Source organism: Amborella trichopoda, chromosome 5, assembly GCF_054954075.1.
Source record: "Amborella trichopoda isolate Santa Cruz 75 chromosome 5, AtrichopodaSantaCruz75HAP2 v2.0, whole genome shotgun sequence".
Classification (NCBI taxonomy): Eukaryota; Viridiplantae; Streptophyta; class Magnoliopsida; order Amborellales; family Amborellaceae; genus Amborella; species Amborella trichopoda.
Genome location: NC_142340.1, coordinates 45,810,264 through 45,830,452, shown reverse-complemented (window position 1 = coordinate 45,830,452; position 20,189 = coordinate 45,810,264). Strand labels below are relative to the sequence as shown.

Here is a 20,189-nt window from a genome sequence, read left to right as displayed (position 1 = left end):
ATATATATATATATATATATATATATATATATATATATATATTATTTATTTTCTTTTCTTTTTTCTTTTTCTTTTTCTTTTTTCTTTTTTCTTTTTTCTTTTTTCTTTTTTCTTTATTCTTTGTTCTTTGTTCTTTGTTCTTTGTTCTTTTTTCTTTTTTCTTTTTTCTTTTTTCTTTCTTCACCTGTTGCCGCAGCTAAATGCAAAAATGGCCGGCCAAAAAAAAATACCACATCACTGGACCACGAGCTTCTTGAAAAAAGATAAAAAACGTTACAGTAATAAAGAATGAGACATTTGTACACAAGTTCAGAAAAGTGAAAATAATACTATCCACATAGAGAGAGAGTCTCATATAGTCAGAATTGTCACAATTAGAGAGAGAGAGAGCGATTCCAACTACTGAACTAGCCAAAAGAGAGAAAGAGAGAGAGTAGCCAAAATTGTCACCATGGCATAGAGCACATTGAAGTATGTCTCCAAAGGGAAGCCTAACCAGTGACATTGAGAGCTTGAGCATCAAGGGCGAGATGCACCTCGTTATTGATATCGCAAGGCTCAGCCATTGCGCCTTTCCCTTGATCCCCACAGGCCAGTCTCTTCGAAACAGGCTCGATAACCTTGACTCCAAGGTTAGTTATTGAGTTGATCTGGTCTTTAGTGAAAGAGTTGCTCCACATTAAAGTGTTCATGGCAGGAGCCACAAAGAGAGGCTTCGTATCGTAGTCCCATGCTCTCACCACACAAGTCAGCAAGTTGTCACAGAGTCCCATTGAAATCTAGAGTGCGACACGAATTCCCAGATTGAAAACATGTTTTGGTCCCTTTTGTGGATAAACTTCTCAAATAACACCAAATTGATAAGCTAAAATAATATAAAATGGAAATGATTAACAAGTTTTAACAATGGAATAATGGCCAGCTCAGAATTCCGAGATCGAATGGGTACACTCATAGGGCATATTGCACTGAAACAGACCGTCTTGAGCTGACTTCTCTCTCTCTCACACATGCACAAAAACACACATGGGTTCTTCAAGAATGGTTGAACTCTCTACCAATGGAGAGGCCTACAAATGGGTTCAAGTATTTTCAAATAAAGGTAACACTAGCAATAGCTCAGAGAAACAACAAAGCATGGCAACACTCAGGAGGAATTATACAGTATCATAATTTTATAGTCATTCACTTCCAAAGAGAGCAGAAAGAATTTGTCATGGTTAGGGCCAGGACATTATTATTACCAGGCCACTGGTTTGTGCACTGAGAATTGGTGGCTCTAAATGACAAGTTAAACGGTCCAGGCTTTCCGCCAAAACTTTGACCTCATAACTTTTGATGATCAAACCAATAACATCAGACATGGACAATCAAAGCAACCAAATGATAAGAACAATAAGCCCTGTAACACTGCCAATAGCAGGAGAAAAAAAACGAAAAAGGAGAGCTCTAGTCGCTCTGAACCATTGGAACCCCTAAAGGAGTAGCTTACTGCAGGTTTCATGCATTTCAAGTAGATGTTGAAATATACCCCCAATCCGAAACTCTGTACATTTTCAATCACCCCCATGCAGAAGATCTCACTGCCTTCAAATCTCTAGACCTCAATAATGACTTAGGTGCCTTCAAACAGCCATAACTCCTCGCTCGTCTTGCGAAACATGGCATATTGGTACTCCATGGAAAGCCCATTCAGAGGTCTACAGCTCTATTGAAAAGGATCCCCAATCTGAAACTCTGTACGGTTCAATCACCCCCATGCAGAAGATCTCACTGCCTTGAAATCACCGGACCTCGAGAGAAGGTATTTATTAAAGAATTTTAGTTTAACTCAAACTCGCTAAAATGATTAACTATTACTTTATATCCCCTAGCCCCACAAAAGGTAAAGACTAAAGATGAAAGGGCTGAGACGGTTAACTTCGCTAGAGTGATTTAACTATTACTTTATGTAGCCGAAGTAACTCACCAAAAAAGGTTATCTTCAAGGTCCTTCTAAATGGCCAAGAAACTAGGAAACTTTGATCTAGGCTATAGAGAAAGATGGTGGCGGAAAAACTAAGGTCTAAATATTAGGATTAAAGCATTGTCATCGCATTGAGTATAGAGGTACTGAAAAAGAGTATGGGGTTTGGCAGAGAAATAGTTATCACCATAGTTGTCAGGCGCAGGTGTGTTCTTGCCTCGGGTCCGTGGAACCATGGATTGCTAGAAGCTCCTTGTGGTTAGGATCGTAGTCAATAGAATCCCTTATCAAGGGAGGGATCCTTGTCATAGGGAAGCGCAGTTCCAATAGGAAGGAATCACAGTACTAAGTTTTAAGGAATCACGAATGATGCGTGGGTTCACAGTACCATCAAGCACAAACTTCAATCAGTGCCGAATAGAGTAAACATCATATGCACTGAATCCACACTTGAGAACCGCAGTTCAAACCCACTAGGAATGAGGATCACAATATAGGAATCCGCATTCCATCCAAGATCCCTAGCTGAAATCATGGGACCAAGGTTCCAAATCGGGTCCATGACTTCCTTTCAAGGTTCCAGCCACTATGGTTATGGCTCATCCAAGGATATACAGGTACGGTTTAGCACTTGGAATTAATGGAAGGAACTACATATGGCTTCTTTCAAGGTTCAAGAGGGATTTAACAAGTGGACCCATTTTCGAAGCTTGTTCATTATGGCAGAAGAAGCCTTTTAGCAGGAGTCGTAAACAGATGATAGCCATTTTGTCTTTATTTTTATAATAAGGGATAGTAAATCAGCTTCAGTGCTCTTCATTAAATGGCAAACAAACAGAAAAACATGTCAAAAAGGGCTGCATCAAGAACAGAGCGAGAGAGAGAGTAGTAACAACTTACCTTGCCAAGTGTGTTTGCTGACAATGGAGCAATCACCATAGCATCTGCCCACTTGCGAAGTTCAATATGGCACACTTCGTCCCCTAGCTTCTTCCACGCTTGCCATTCCTTCTCATCTGTATAGAGAGTTACATGCTTAGGAATCAGTGCTGTGTCAATGAAGTGCATAGCATTCTCAGTAGCCACTGCCCTGACTTCAGCCCAATCACAGAAACAGTGACAAAGATTGGCAAATTTGATCGCAGCTACGCTTCCACTTGCGGCCAAGAGAATCCGCCGTTTACGTGATTCCACGCCACTTTGCTGAGTCTCTGCTTCCATGTTAGTTCTACACTGACTTCACAATGTCACCTGTCAAAAGAAAAAACTATATGGTTCTTATTTCCATAGATTAAGAGAAAATGAGCGCTGAAAGTAGCACATCAACCACATGGACCAAATATTTTTTAGTGAGATTATTTATTCCAAAATGGCAACATGCGTCACTATCGAAATATAGATTCTTATACTCATCAAACTAATAGCATCTATCCCATTCTAGAAATTTATCTTAGTCTAGGCATGTCGAATGTATGTTTCAGCTGCATATGTCACATTGGTACATATAATTGCATATTATCAGGAATATATTCTCTTCATGTGCAACTATGTCTTTTTCGCAGAGTGCTTACAATACATATAGTAGTAACAAAACAGGTCAGAATAATCAAGGTAACCACATCCATCTTCAAATATTTCAAATTGGAAAATTAAAAAATATAATATGATTCCATTCAACCCATTGATGGGATGGTAATAACCTCGAGGTCATGGGAATATGATGACTGTGTGGATCACATTATATGGAACCTTTCAAATTTATTTTGCCTATTCTTATTAAAGTAGCACTCGATGATATTAAAATCAGACCAAATGTCAAACCAGCAAGGATGCTAGTCTAACTCTGACCAATAGTTAGAGTGAACATATTCAAAAAAACTCTGACCAATCAGTTGAATTACTAGTTTGTAGCCAGTCCAGTTTTCTGAAGGTTGAAATAAAAATAAATAAATAAAAAAAAAAGCGCCAAAATATGTTATGTGCATATATTTTATAGAGTGGAATGAAGTTTATTCCTCACAGATTCCATAACATTTGGTTACCACTGCAATCCATGTTGAGTCAAGTTCCATGAAATGAAACTTCACGCTTTAAATGCCAATCAGTGTTTTAAAATGCGGGCGCATCATTGGCGATGTGCTCGCATCCGCATCAGAAACAGGCTCATATGCGCTTTTCACAGATGCGGCCGCATATGCGCCGCATCAGGCCTCAACATAGCCGCATCCTGCATAGGCCGCATCCCACTGCTACAGTGTCCACCGAATTTTTTTCTGTTTTGGCCCTCGGGGAGGGGCAAAATGGTCTTTTGACCATCCAAATGTTAGGGAAACTGTTTGGGGGGTATTAGGGGCCCTAAACGAAGATTTTCAGCCACTTTAGTGGCTTTTTTTTGCATCAAATCGAGGTAAAAAAAAATTTAGGCGGTTTTTTTTTTTCATTGAAATCTTTGATTTGGCGGTTGTTTGTTTGATACTTGGATGTTCATTGGATGCCTTTGATTGTTGATTTGGAGATGTTAGGGTGAATTTGTGATAAAAAATCGGGTGTTTCAGAAGTCCTAAAGAAATCGAACAGTACTTCACAGAGTCGGTAAATTTTGTTTCATTCTTGTACAATATTACTATTATACATATTTTTGGGGCAATGTCTTCTTCCCAATCTACTAATAATAAGGATCCGGCTTGGAAATATGCTAAACTAAAAAATCCCAAAGATAGAAACTGTGTGATATGCTTGCTCTGTGGAAATACTTATATGGGTGGATAACTGGATACAAAATCTCCGACAACTAATAGTTTTGAAGTTAATCATTAAACCAAAATACCTACTATCACATATATCACCTTCATATTTTTTTCTATCCATTAACTTATTTTTTAAAACTTTTTAGAACTTTTTTACATTTATTGCCCGCATCATCGCGATGCACCCTCATCCGGGCCGCATCGAGCCGCATCGCCACATTGGCCCCCCACCGCATCAGGGCCGCATCCCGCATTTTAAAACATTGATGCCAATAAATAAGGATATATGCATACAAACATGAATACACATATATGGAGAGAAAATATACCCATCCTCTAGCTCCACAAAGATTATATAAAAGACACATCCCATTTTGGGACTTGTGCCTGAAAGGGGGAACACAGCCATATCAATGCCACCCAAAAACAACCAATGTAAAAAAAAAAAAGAACTCAGATTTTATTACAACCGGTTTGAATAATCAGTTTGTAACTGAGCTCAATTTTTTTTGTAACTGAGCTCGGATCTATTGGGCTGTTGCGAAAAATCTGTAAAATCACCAAATAAACACAAAAAATACGGACTCAGATTTTATTACAAGCTGATTGAATAATCAGTTTGGGATTGCAGTTTTCTGAAGGGGGAGACGAAAAAAAATCTCAAATATGTTATGTGCATATAAGTTTATTCCTCACAGATTCCATATCATTTGGTTACCACTGCAATCCATGTTGAGTCAAGTTCCATGAAATTAAACTTCACGCTCTTGTATGCCAATAAATATGGATATGTGCATACAAACATGAATACACATATATGGAGAGAAAATGAACCCATCCTTTAGCTCCACATAGATTATATTAAAAGCACATCCCATTTTGCAACTTGTACCTAAAAGGGGGAACACAGCCATATCAATTCCACCCAAAAACAACCAATGTATACATTTGGAAAGCACCTTTATGAATATAGAAGACCAGAGAATAAAAATCAAATATCGATTTACACCAAAACGGCGATAAGCATTCAAATACTAATCCAGCACCCATCACCAAATAGATGTATAAATGCTTCAATAGAACTAAACTACTATTACTAATGAATACAAGTTTGGATGTTCTCATGACTATAAGATATTTAGTAATCAACCCTAAATTAAGAGAATTATAGGTAAAGAATACACAAATCAAGCACAGATAAACAAGCTAAATGTACTGTATTCATGTAGAAACCAGCTAACCTGAGGAAAACAAGCAAATAACATCACAATTGTCAAGGAAAAATCTGGACATGCAATATTGATCTTGGCGTTAAAATAAATAAAGATTTATCAATATTGATCTTGGTGTTAAAATAAACAAAGAATAAACTCATAAAATAAAGAATAACCATCAGTCATAGAATACAAAAAGAGGACTAATAGAAAAACAACAATGGCTCACTTAAATGTTTTATTTGAGAGTGCTAGCATACCAATATATTTTCTTATATTGTTAAAAAGCAACAAACTAAATATGCACAAGGTATGCAAACTGTAAACACGCCTGCTCCCTGGATAACAGAAATAACATCAATGCTGTTCAGCTAGACTCTGAACCCATCATTTTCCCTTGTTTTCCTTACAGATGAACCAACTAGTTAATGGTACATGCCTCCTTGCTCACTGGCTCATGAAAATTTATAGTGATGGCTTGACTAGACACCCTTTTGGGCTCTCTATTGAAGAATCATCGTTCTGCTCTCCTTCCATGAAGTGTCTCTTGTCAAGAAAACGAACCTAAGCTTATCATCTACACCCAGTTACAACATGGAGATCTTTCCTTCCATTCATGAATGGCACATAATTGCTAACACCAGAATGACAAGAAAACATTTTTCAAAATGGAAACAGGCAAAGCCCACAAATGCCAAGAAATCACCAGGACAGTGTTAGTTTTCGGTTGAGAACAGCACCCAATTGAACGGTTTCTGCAACTCGGCACCAATCAGTTTGATCGAACCAATTTCCAACACACATTACAACCTCTCCAATAATAATTTAAATAAGATCAGGATTTGGGTGGAACTTTGAAGATCACAAAACTGCAACCACAATACTTTTGTGAACCGCTTATGGTGATCTGGAGATACCGTTGACAAACCCATATTTGCACTGGATTTAAGGGCCTGATGTTCACCACCTTTTGGTAAACAGCCTAGTGTTTATATGCATGTGTGCATCTTGTCAAGTGATGCTGATAGCCATATATTAACAGATTGCAAGCTCTTATGACCATGAAGTCATGTGGTCATGGGTGTTCCTTCTCAAGTTTGCCTAAGCATGAGCCAGACCAGTACCAAGGCTGCGCTAGAGTGAAAGGAGTAGCTTGGCTTGATGAAGAATGTTTCGAATAGAACACATTTTAAATGGCATCTTTTTAATTTGCTTGGATCAATGATCTCTACATTGTTTTGTCGTAGGGGAATGTGCTCTTTGGAATCCTTTCAAATTACAAGGTGGACATGGATTGTTTGCTACCTGGTGAGTTTATGGGGTGAATATATCTTCCAAATTTCGTTAATAGTTGAGATAATTCTGAATTCTCAGATTGTTTTTGGGATCCACTTCACTTGGACTTACAAATATTGGATTTAATGCCTAGCAATGTCTCCATTATCTATGAGAAACAGATTTCTTATTGTGTGAGTTATCAAAAAATACTCTAGTGAAAAATATGGAAACTCCCCTTTACTCTAGTGAAAAACATGTTTATATATTTATATAAATACTCTAGTGAAAAATACTCTAGCGAAAAATATGAAAAATAAGACAAAGGTCAAAAGAGATATATTCTCGGAGTTAACAGGTATATATGATTCATCTTCCTTGTTCTTCAACATATAAGAAGTCATGTAAAGAATCCTTTTTATTAATATGAGTGTTCAAAAGCTCAAATTCCTTGCCTTCATGCCAAAACTAAGTCAACTCGCTGAACCAAACAGTCTCATAAAATTTAATCTATTTTTTCAAAATTTTGTGTAGAGCATTTAAAAACAGCTACGCATTTGTAATGAGAATCAGACCTAGCTCTTCACCTAAGTCACATCACAATGCTAGCACATCGAAAGAAAACATGTACTGGGATCGGGAGTGGGATCGGGAGTGGGACCGGCTGTGGGACCGAATCAGGAGCGAGTGATTTGAAAGGCTAGAAGGTCCCTAGGTTTGGGATTGCCATCTGTACACCCCAAAATTTAGGAATCTAGACCCATTACGTTGGGAGCTCAATCCCAAATTCTAGGGATCAAATGATAAGTGCTACAGACCAAGCTCCATTTGGTTAACTAGGGTTCCTTCGGCAGTAGTGCAGTCATATAATATTATTAGTAATTAATGAATTTTTAAAAGATTCAATATTTTATTAAAAAATATAAGAATATCCAATCATTCTATGATAATTTAGCATTTAACTTATTTTCTGATTAGGTAATTAAACTTATAAAACTCCTCCATGGCTACTCCCAAGCTGTCATGCCAGTCCCAAGCACAGATAAATGAGGGTTATGTTAAGTAGTGCAGGCAGCATGAAACTTTTTTCTGAGAAATGTTAACTTTGCCAGCGTAAAACTTTGCCACATTTTTTTATGAATCCTGAACGAAATAGGATTCGTGCAGCCGAAGGGATAAGGCTCAGAGGTTGATGATGAAACAATTAACATTATAAAGAATTAAAACTTTATAAAGAATTAAGAAAATTGAATCATGATATAACACTTCTAATTTTGCATTCTTTGAGTATAGTATATTACTTCATGTAACACAACAATAACATGGCTGTCCTTTTTGGGCGAATAGGAAGTATTAAGAGAAGTATTAAGTGGTAGCTCAAGATAATGCGTGCCTTGTTAAAAAGCCCAAAAGGGACAATATAATCTACCGCCATTAGAAATTATGTATGTGATCAAAACATGCAACTAATACAATATATAATGCTTAAAAGTGCTAATTATGCAAAATACCCACAACGTAGCATTAAGTTGGTGCTCAAGTTCTGAACTCTTGAACTATTAAAGAGGGCAAGAGGGACAGCAAAGTCTGCCAATAAGGAAATTTTGATCCCATGCTAGTAGAATCTCGGTTCAGTTCACCTATGAATTGCCATACATGATGCAAAGGAATTTCCATATTAGAGTACTTTGGGAGACAAATATTAAACGGTAGAAGATACTGTACATGACACCCAACACCTAATTGTCCAATTTGAATGATAAACTAGGTTGTAACAACAAGAAGTTTATGTGGATGAAGAGATACAAGGTACTCCATCTGCACTAGTTTCAAACTTCAATGAACTAGAACCAAGTGGAGACTCAAAATACGAAGCCCAGCTATCCCATATTGAAATTAGGAATTTACGATTCAGTATTCATCAAATTTTAGATTGTATTCATCAAATTTTAGATTAAGGAATCCCAAATGTTTTAGAATTGAAACTATTCTTTAGAGTAGGAGAACCACCTTACCACTACATGGGTTTTGCATTTTAAAAACTTAAAGAGAATACCAAAACAAGAGGAGGAAGAGGCATTGCATGGTTTTTTAAATTTCATGCTCATGGGTTCTCTCTAAGAAGTATAGAGGTACAGAACAAAGAAATTTATAGAAACAGGGGTCTCATTGAACAAATCTTAAAGATTAATTACCGCAAAAGAATAACATTAGACATGTCTTTCAAGGAATCCAACACATCAGATATGAGTTTTGACAAACCTTGTGATACTTGGACTGAAGTTGGGCATGAGTATAATTTAAAAAAAGAAAAATATCATTTAAGGGGTCAAAATACTTTACAAAGTGAACAAGGGGTCAAAAAATCCCAATTACCATTATAAGGATTACTTTTTATTTTCATTGCACTCTAGTACCTCTTCAAAAAAGAAAACAAGATTTCAAAAAACGATAGGCAGCCCCTAAGCGGCCGGCTTGGCGCCCAACGCCTAGGTGGGCGCCCAGAACCTTGGGCGGCCTGTAGTACAAGTTCTATATATATATATATGTGTGTGTGTGTGTGTGTGTATGTGTAATTGTGTCAATTTTGTAATTTATTGCATTTGAAAATATTGTATTATTGTAATTTTTTTTTTTACATACAAACATATGAGATGTCGCACGTTGAAAATAAACTTGTTCAAAATGTCAAAATTCAAACCAAACAAAATTTAAAAGTCTAATAGGATATGTATTAGTAATAGTCTCCAACTCTCCGTATTCCATAATAAGTGAAAAAGTTTAGGAAGCTTCTTCAAACCACAAAAAATACTTTTGATTCTCAAAAATAGGTATAGCTACGACATTAAGGATTATGGAATTGTTCTTTTAATTTTAGGGGTTGAAAATAATCCCCATAACCTATTTAAACATTTTTGGGGGTCAAAATTACCCCTTTTTCCCTTTTAGGTATCTTTATAAAAAAGAAAAAAAAAATAAAAACAAGCCCACGTCCCTAGGCTCCCACCCAGGTACATCCGCCCATATAAGGCCGCCTGGGTCTGGGCGTGCGGTATTTTGGTCCAGGGCGCCTAGGCGTCGTGCAAACCATTTTTTAAACATTTAAAAAATATATCAAAAATTGTCCAAATCACCCTTGTTCAAGATTCAAAACCCTGAACAATTAACAGCATTTCAGTAAATTGACCAACCGTGAACAAGCAAGAGTACTCCCATCGTTTGGTTGGGGCCTCTTAGATAGACACATTTATTGAAAATGAACCTGCTTGTCCAAGTTTCTCAATCCTAAACAAAGGCAATTTTTTAGATATTTTAAGAAGATGTACAGAGGTACCATAGTGAAATGACAACTAATGAGTAAACCCTTAAGCTAATTGGGTGCGCTTTGACCCCCTTAATGATTTTGTAAAAGGATTTGACCCCTTAAATGATAATTCTCATTTAGAAAAAAAATTTAAAGACTAGTGAAATTCCATAAACAGAAGCATAGTGTGTTTAGAATCTCAGAAAAAGCAAAACAATCTAAGTTCATTCAAAATTAACCAAGAAGCGACGGAATAAAATCAACTTTCCATGTTCTCCTAAGCCAGATTCAGATTATATCCGAAATCTTAACATCTATATCTTCTTCTCTTGCAAGATTCTAGAATTAATATGAGAAAGATAAGGTCAAAAGAAAAAATTGAGAAGCATGCCGTTGCACATAACTGAGCCCTGGTAATAGTTTATGCCAATGATGTTTTACAAACTAGACAATGAGCTAATAACCACCCACTAAAATATTCTTGCATTCAGGAAGTCTAGCATAAAATAAATTACAGAACCAGCAAAACCGCATGCCAAGATAGGCATATTTACAGAAAAGAATACCTGGCATCCAAGGTCCAGAAAAGGAAAAAGAAAAATTGGAAAATAAATAGAAACTTTTAATCAATTATAAACTTCAACAAACAAGCAACAATTTAGGGAAATGATTTATTCTTGATAATGCATGTCATTGATTATGCATTTTATTACTTTACACCAATCCAACGGATTTATCTAGCACAGAGACAGATACATTAAGATGCATAATACTAATATTGAAACAGACACTTGAAGACTGCAAAGATACAATTTATGTGAATAACTGGGACGAGATCAGCACACAGGTCGCACTAAAGTGAAAGAAGTAGCTTGGCTTGATGAGGAATGTTCAAATGGAACATATTACGGTTTTTATTAGCAGTGACAAAGGGTATCAAAAAAGGGAAAACAAAAAGAGAAGATAAAAATACAATGAAAAGAAGATGAAAGCTCACCTGGCTCTTATGGCGGCGGTAAGCAGATGACAAGCGATTAGGGTTTCGGGGAGAGGGGCTGCAACGATCGGTATTGGAATTTTGGGGCTCCATGTGACTGAAACCCTAAGATTTTTACTCATAAAACCCCTTTCTCTCTCTAATATTTTTACTCTCTCTCACTACCCGTTCTCTCTTTCTCTCTCTAATATCTATCTTCCTCCTCTCACTACCGTCTCTCTCTAGAGTATCTATCTTCTCTTCTTTCTCAGGCATTCTAAGCCAATACCGCACCACTCCGTTGGAAGAGAGAGAGAGACGGGTTTGGGTAAAACGATGAGGGAGATGTTGGGTAAAACTAAAGGAAAACTGTTTCATGCGGGCTGGACCGCATGACTGCATATGCAGTCCAAAAAGTGTAAAGCATCCATCTTAAAGATGATGGATGCAAGTAGGGGTTCCATCTAAAAACAATGGAAACTTACGGTCCAAATGTTTTCTTATTAGAATTATTATTTCTAGTTTTTAAAATTTACTTATTTTTTCATATTCATGATTTCAATGTTAGAGATTACATGTCCTTAAAAATCAAGCCCAAAAATCCATCTCAAAAATATATTTATTAAGAGGCCCGCATTTCAACATATGTGGGCTTGGCCGCATAGAAACCGGGTCCAAAACTAAAACCCTAAAAAAACTTAAAACAAACGGATCCGGGTCAGGTACAAGGCAGATCTACCCAAAGTTGATCGGGCTCTGTGGAAGATTGCAAGGGGAGCTGTCATGTGGGAACTACGGATGGAGCATAATAGACAAACCTTCGAAGGTAATGTTTTACCGTTTGATAGAGGGCCTAATCATGTTAAAGCATACAATGTGGTGCTGGATATCTATTTCAAAAGAAAGGTGGAGAATTTTGAATGTAGATGTCTTGCTTAATTTAGCAATTTTGTTCAGGATGGGTTGGGTGCAAAGTAGGCCACGAAGTATTTGGGCTCCATCGCTTCAAGGTGGGTACAAATTAAACTTCGATGGGAAATCAGCAGGCAATCCTGAGCCAGCATGAATAGGAGGGGTTTTGAGAGATTGGAGAGGAACAATATTCACTTATGCAGGGCCCACTGGTATTGCTACTGCAAATCATGAAGAAATTTTATCTCTATTTCACGGCCTGAAGCTTTTTAAAAGTAGAAATTTGTGAGATTGTTGCATAATGGAAGGGGATTCTATGAATGTAATAAAGTCGTGCACTAAGGGACAGAAGATGCCATTGGAGTTAAATTCTATCTGGATTCAGATTTTGGACTTAGCTAAGTCGATGACCATTTCATTCCGTCACGTGTATAGAGAGGCTAATGATTGGGCAAATGATCTTGCAAAATTTGCTAGGACTCTTGTGATCCAGTCAGAGTATATATTCTTTTTTCTTCTGTTTCAATTCTTTTTCTTTCTTTTTTCACGACTTAGATCACTCACAAGTAGTCCTTTATACAATAAATCAAAATAAATCTAGGATCTCAAAACTTGATGTCATTCAAAACCTTTCTTTCATTAACAAAGAAAAAGACACGACCTACGCTTGGGAATAAAGAACACAATAAGTAAATAAGCAAGAAACAAAAGAGAGTGTCAGAGATTACCTCAACAAGGCTTCTTATACCCCACACCGAGTCACCACCTTCTGATGATGCGGGATCAATGGTCAAGCTTCAATCTCAACCAAGAAAACAAGTTTAGGCCAAGCCAAACCAATGGAACATGAACCCCTTTTCAATCACAAAACTCCAACACAGGTGAACTCCCTTGATAACCTAATTGAGAAAAATAGAGCTTTTTTTTTACTACATCCTAAACCTTAGCCCCAGCACAAGATGAGAGATGGGAGAGATGAGAGACTTACCACAAGAGCAAGAGAGTGGGGCACCCATAGCTCATAAGGAGAGAGAGAAACTTTCCAAGAGAAAGAGAGATATTCTAAGGGCCTATTTGATAACTGGAAGCAAGTTCATGAACTGTAAATTGGAAGTTCCTCCTTGCTGGGAAGATATAAGTTACTGTAAGAAGTTCCTGGTTTTTGTGTTTGATAACCTCCTGGGCAGTTAAAGAAGTTCCTGGTTTCTATGTTTGATAACCTCCTAGGAAGTTAAAGAAGTTCATGGGCCTCCTCTACAGGGTTCCACTGGCTCTATTGTTATGGTACCCTTTAGCAGTTATAATAAAGCCTCGTTAGGTTGATTTCTTTAAACTAGAAGGCACTAAATATTAAGCATAAATAAATAATAAAAAGTACAAGGCATTATAGCTCAAACATAGAAAGAGAAAATGCAAAGAAAGCCAAAACAAAGTACCACAATGAATTTTAGTAATCATTGGAAGCTCAAAGTACAATCCAGTAACCAAGTTCTACAACGACGAGAATGCATATCTATATCATCTAGACACTTTAAAGAGAAACCACACAAAAGATTGTCATATGGAGCTTAAGGAAACTCAATGCGTTGAATATGCCAAAACCGTACAAAGTAAAACCATCATAGAATTCAACATAAAAGATCAGAATAAGAATATGCATTGATCACAATTCAACATGCTGAACTGTTTATCATTTAGCACACAAAAGGTTCCCAAGGATGCAAAAAAATACAATGTTGGAAATGTACATGTTCAACCAGAAACATAACCACCCTGTACTATTGAACCATAAATAAAGCATAACAAAAGAGAGCATAATAACAGAAATCTAATCAAATCCTATAAAAGAAAGCTAGATGATCAGTAAGGGCCTATTCTTCAAGCATAGGTTTCTCTAAGTTCAAGTTGTCGATAATTCAAATTCACATTCATAAAAACCCAAGCAAAAGGTGAATAGAATATGGCAGGTATACACAATCAGTAAGGAGCTAAATGGGCAATGAATAGACTAGAGAGCATAGAAATAGATAACTATCAGAAGAAAGAAATATCTCATATAAGAAAAGACCCAAGGTCTCATCTGCAGTTAAAGCAATGTCTTCCATTATGAGCCATCCCATATGAAATGTCATACTCAGAATATTGTCATCAAGTCCATCCCCAGCTAATGCTCTCTCTCTACACCCACATGTTGCATGAAAACATCTCACCTAATAACTTCACCTTCCCCTCAATGACTAAATCATGCTAACTATGTGATGCCATCATAATCATTGCGGCCAATCTTATTGTTTCTTTCAAACCAAATACAGCTGAAGATCTTTATAGTATATAAGGATAGGATGCTAATATTCATGATAGAGTATTGCCACAATTTGCAGCATAATGAAGAAAACCTTCTCAATAACTCAGTAATAATTTTCTAAAGGCATTGAAAAGGTTAATGGATAAATTGAATTGTCATCCAAACGACATCCGAGCAATTTCTCAAATAAGGATGTGACATGGATTAGTTAAACAGAAATATAGAAAACAGACAAACAACATTTTAATTAGCCATGAAATTAAAGCTGATCACTTCGGAAATCAGTGTTCAATAAGAGTACTGAAACCAAATCCTCATTCATTATGAACCTGAAACCACCTTCCAATTTCCAAATTTGACTATGACCATTCCCAGAAACTAAAGTTTCTTGACATAAGTCCTAAAAACTAAAACCAATAATACTCATTTGATGCGAATAGTCTCTGAAAAATAGCATATGGGTGTCAAATTTCTTCTCTCTCTTGTTGTCATGGCATGGACAATAGGCCCTGTGCTTGGTATCACAGAACTCAAAGAAGTTGAGAATGGTGGTCTCATAGTCTGATAGGTTTGGGAGTGAAGGATCAGAGTGGTGGTGCTCAAAGTCCATAAAGGGTTCAGATTGGTGAAGAGTAAGGAGATCCAGCCTTACCCCATTACCAAAACAATCTGCAGTTGAATTGGAGAATGAGTTTAGGAGAAGAGAATATGGTTTTTTGTGGAGATTTGAACCAAGCAAGTAGAAGAAGAGGTAGAGGAGAGAGATACAGGAAAATATGAATTACCCAAACTAATCAAAACTGCTTTTTTGATGGATTACCCCAAGCCAATCTGAAAATCTGAACCAAGTCTTGTTTTTTTTCTAATCCTCTTTTTCAAATAAACTATTTTTGAAGTGGCTCCTCTAAATAATATTCGATTTGGAGCTCCAAAAGATTTAAATCTTTTGCATTGGTCCAAAATTGAGTTTGATGGTTGAGAATTCTTGGAGCTCTAATTCAATTTTTCAATTTTTTATGAGATTGTTTCCATAATAAAAAAAATATTACAAATTTTAAGGTTTGCATGAACTAGGGTGATGCTAATGTAGCAATCTCATGGTGAATCAAGCTAATCAAAATTACAGCAGTCTGGAATGAAGTATACTGATTCCAACAAGAACTCAAACTATCAAATGATTGTGCATCCATATTCTTATCATGCAGACCACCAACAAGCTCTCTAATATCTTATTATGAAAACGACCAACAAGCACTCTAATACAGATAGATTGTCAGGGAACTAGATGTCAAGCACTCAAAACAATCAGTTAACCCTGGATCTAGATTTACAACATAGAAAAATCACGAAATAAAGCTTTTGCATTGCCTTAGAACTCGATTTACAACATAGAAAACTATTAAACCAATTTAATACTACATTCAACATAGGAAATTATACAAAAAATAAGTAGATTTAACCCTAGAAATGTTTTTATAGGGTTTCCTCCAAAAAAAAAACCTAAGAACAATTTTACAAATAAAGAAATCCGAAATTAGTAAGAAAAAAGAAGAAAAAAATGCAAAATCAACAAAGAACTCACTGATTGGAGGTACTTGTTGAGGTTGCAAGGCCGCGAATAGTACTGGGTGAGCGGCTGCCTTTACTGGGAAGAGAGAGCGAGAGAAAACTTTCGCAATGGAGCTGCTGTTTTGCTGAGCGGCTAATTGCGAAGAGAGGGGTGGCCGAGCGGCTGAGTAAAACCTAGGGCACAATTTTATCGGGGGCAGTTTTGATATAAACTTCCTTTCTCAAATTTCTGACCTTTTAGTCGGATCTTTTTTATATAGATATCAAAACTTCCCTTCCCTTTTCAAGTTCCGACTTTTTAGTTGGAACTTTTTTAACATGAACAGTGATATGTAAGTTTTTTATTTAACTTACTGCTTTTTATAAGATGAACAGTAATGCGTAAGTTCTAACTTCCAAGAAGCAACTTCTTATCAAATACGCATCTGTTTGATAACTGGAAGCAAGTTCATTAACTGTAAATTGAAAGTTCCTGAAGAACGATACATTAGTAGTTCCTGAAGAAGTTTCGGGTTTCTGTGCTTGATAATATCCCTGGGAAGTGAAGTTAAGAAGTTATTGGCTTCTGTGTTTGATAACCTCCTGCCAACTACACAAAGGTGATGTCTACTTTCTAATTTTTCTTGTATTAGAGTTAAAGTGAGACTCAAGCATCAGAGCTGAAACTCAAACAAAACATCTAGGTTAGGCAGAATGTATTATCAACCAAAAAGCAAATGAAGAAAAGAAAACAGAAAATTTGTTTTTACTCTTTAGCGGCCACCCCTCAACCCATATTTCTATCGAATCAAGCACTCAAAATTTGCACAAAAAGTACAAGTAATGAAAGGCTGTTGGTTTGAGTCCACCACCTACACCCCAACTTCGGGATAGCCACAAAGAAACTAAAGATAGAAAAGAAAAAGGAAGACAAGCATCTTAATGATCATTCTTGCTTACACAAACCTAATTTTTACAGGCATAAAGGATGCCCAGACAGACACCAGAGGAGGCAATAGGCCAACAACATTTTGAATTGTTCAAAATGGAATGCACTAACCAGAAAGATGAGAACTCATTGAAACTTTCGTTTCAGTATGAAGTGAAAAAGCAAACCACCGATAGCAGTATACCAAACGAATTGAAACACATTCATAAATCTTCTGCATCAACTAAATCCAGAACACAGCACAGGAACTGCAGTTAGTCTCAGTCCATTTTATATATGATGCATTCCAATAAATGCTGGACAGCAAATCCATTTTTCAGGTGAATTTGAGACCATATTAGTGTAGCAAAAACGCATCATATATCATAATGCAATAGGAATGCTCATTCAACAATCAACATCTTGATCAGAACCTAAAACACAGTCAGGGCAAGGCACTCAGTAAGTCAGCATCTACGCAAGCTGAGATACTTGGGAAGACTAAACTGGGACTCATCCAAGTCATCTCGGATCAATAAAAATTAGGCCAAAAACATGAAAAATAAAATAAAAATGATAAAAATCCAGAAAATAGAAACAACATAACAATAAAATATATAAAACATGGAATAGGGGTTGGCTTGAAATATATCAGAAATCTGAAAAAAGAAATTTCAAAAATAGAAAAAAGAAAAATCATAAAAGCACAAAAGCATACAAAATAAATTACAGATCAATTATATTTGATTTAATACAAAATACATAAAACCCATGAATTTAAATTTAAAAAAAGAAACGATCCCAAAATTTTGAGGCCAATCCCCAGATCTTCGTGATCGATGCAACATTGTGTCAAAGACCCCTCAAGCAACCCTAATCAAACACCCCAAGCAGTTTTGGTTTCTATGTTTAGATCTAGCTTGGATCAGAGCTCAAAGAAGCTTTAATGTATTCGTACTCTGATCAGAGCTCCAAGATCAAGCAACCCTAATCGAAAACCCCAAGCAGTTTTAATGTATTCGTAAATCAAGGATCAGAGCTCAAATAAGAGATAGAGAGAAAGATTTTACGAAAATCAGAGTCAATAGCATACCTCAATATCAGCGGACCTCAAGATCAGCGACTGAACTCGAAGAATAGAAGAGAGGGGTGCTCAGCGGCGAAGATGGGAAGCTGCGGAAAGAGCGGTGATCAGCGGCGAAGAGATGGGTGCTCAGCGGCGAAGAAGAGCAAAGACGCTAGGGTTATCAAAGGGGAGGCAGTTACGAACTTCCAATTCTAACGCGACATGGGAAGATGAACAGCGGCGAAGAGATGGGTGCTCAGCGGCGAAGAACAGCAAAGACGCTAGGGTTATCAAAGGGGAGGCAGGAACTTTCAATTCTAACGCGACATGGGAAGATGAACAGTGTCGTGAAGTTTTGATATGAAGTTCCTTTTTTTTTTTTTATCAAACACGAAATAAGTTTTTATCAAACACGAAAAAGTTCTCAACTTCTTCCTGTTATTAAACAAGGCTGTTAAGAGTGAGGCGTGCCCCTATGAGAGATAGGATTTAGGTGTGTATAATATTGGGTAGGGTTTTCGCTTTTAAAAGTGTATCAAATTGTTATAGGGTTTTATAAGGTTTTTTTAGGACTCGTCTCTTCACGTGATATTGAATATACATCATTGATCTTAGGTATCTTATATAGTGAGATTTATTGTATAGATAAACCATCAAGATCATATAGAAAATACTATAACTATTATTCCTCACTTCTTAAAACACTTTCTTATAAATTAATTCAAATAATATTTGATAATATTATACTTTTATTTAGTGCTCAAGCTTTCTCATACATACTAAAATTTGATTCAAATTTTTCTCAAAGCATAAGTTTTCCAAAACACAAATTATTTAACCCTGAGCTTGAGCTCTCCAAAATTTGAAAGCCCTCAAGATGGGGGGTGCCACCCTAGATGGCATATAGTGGGCCCATCCAAATTGTCATGACGGACCCATTTATATTATTGGCCCTTTCATGTAAGACAAAAATATTAAAATAATGTTACGATTTTTAGGTTTCATAAAATCATATTTAAATAATTAAATCAATGTAACATCAATGTCTTTGTTTTTACAAATCCAAAATTTATAAATAAAATATCCAGATATTTAAAAAAATTCAAATAACAATTATAATGTCACACCCCAAGAATTTACAATACTATTATTCCTGAGATGTGACAGACAAAACATATATACATCTATTGATAGGACAAATTTACAGTGGCGAGGTCTTACATAGTAAATAAAGAAAGCTAGCACAACAACAGTATCTTCCAAGGTTGATCTTAACTAGCACTCAAAATGAATCCGTAGTTATCCTGAAAAAATGTTTACCATAGTTTGATGAGTTTGGCTACTCAGTAAGTGATCATCATAATCCTAAAAATAATCATGATTGAAAGATATCATATTTTCCAAAATGAGATCTATTAACAGAAATGCATCAACAGTTTCACTTTCAATAAATGCATAATTTAAGTATAATCCGAGTAATTGAAATGCTTATAACACTTTTAACGGCAGTACATAATTCAAAGGATTTCACAAAATACCCTACTGGCGTCCCAAGTAGATCACATATATACCCCATCAGCGTCATGATGGGTCCACTTAATCCCTATTGCCGTCCTAGATAGGTCCACTTAATCCCTGCAGGTCCACTTATACCTCACCGGCGTATCGGATGAGTCCACTTAATCCCTTCCGGCGTCCCAGATAGGTCCACTTATACCTCACCGACGAACCGGATGAGTCCACTTGCATACTTAAATTATTTCTAAATCTCTTTAAACATTCAAAAGCAGCAATATCATGTACTCAACATATCACTGAAACCATTAATATGAATTTCACTTAAACCATTAATAACAGTCACTCTCTATAATATTTCAAAAATAACCAATCAAATATTTTGGCCTCAATTTAGAAAGGTAGCAGTTTGTAAAGGCATTCTAGCATAATT

At 36.4% G+C, this 20,189-nt stretch overlaps 1 protein-coding gene across 19 annotated transcripts; it reads right to left on the bottom strand.

Moving 5' to 3' along the window:
• Nucleotides 1–253: 253 nt before the first annotated feature.
• LOC18431938 (phosphopantothenoylcysteine decarboxylase HAL3a) lies at nt 254–18,502 on the bottom strand. Of its 19 annotated transcripts, none has more exons than XM_088868334.1 (5): nt 18,269–18,502; nt 16,282–16,927; nt 13,123–13,189; nt 2,867–3,217; nt 254–779 (listed from the first exon to the last, which is right to left on the bottom strand). In XM_088868334.1, exons 4-5 carry the CDS (start codon nt 3,185–3,187, stop codon nt 492–494), a joined length of 609 nt encoding a protein of 202 aa, XP_088724460.1. In that variant the 5' UTR covers nt 3,188–3,217; nt 13,123–13,189; nt 16,282–16,927; nt 18,269–18,502; the 3' UTR covers nt 254–491. The 19 variants fall into 19 exon arrangements, with proteins under 19 accessions (XP_088724460.1, XP_088724457.1, XP_088724459.1 ...); XM_088868331.1 differs by having other exon boundaries at nt 13,123–13,196; nt 16,282–16,802; XM_088868333.1 differs by having other exon boundaries at nt 2,867–3,233; nt 16,282–16,802.
• Nucleotides 18,503–20,189: the final 1,687 nt, after the last annotated feature.

Coding starts and splice junctions, on each gene's coding strand:
- LOC18431938 (XM_088868330.1), bottom strand. CDS start 3,187: ATGGAAGCAGAGACTCAGCAAAGTGGCGTGGAATCACGTAAACGGCGG. Junction 780..2,866: donor CAGCAAACACACTTGGCAAG/GTAAGTTGTTAC, acceptor GTCGCACTCTAG/ATTTCAATGGGACTCTGTGA.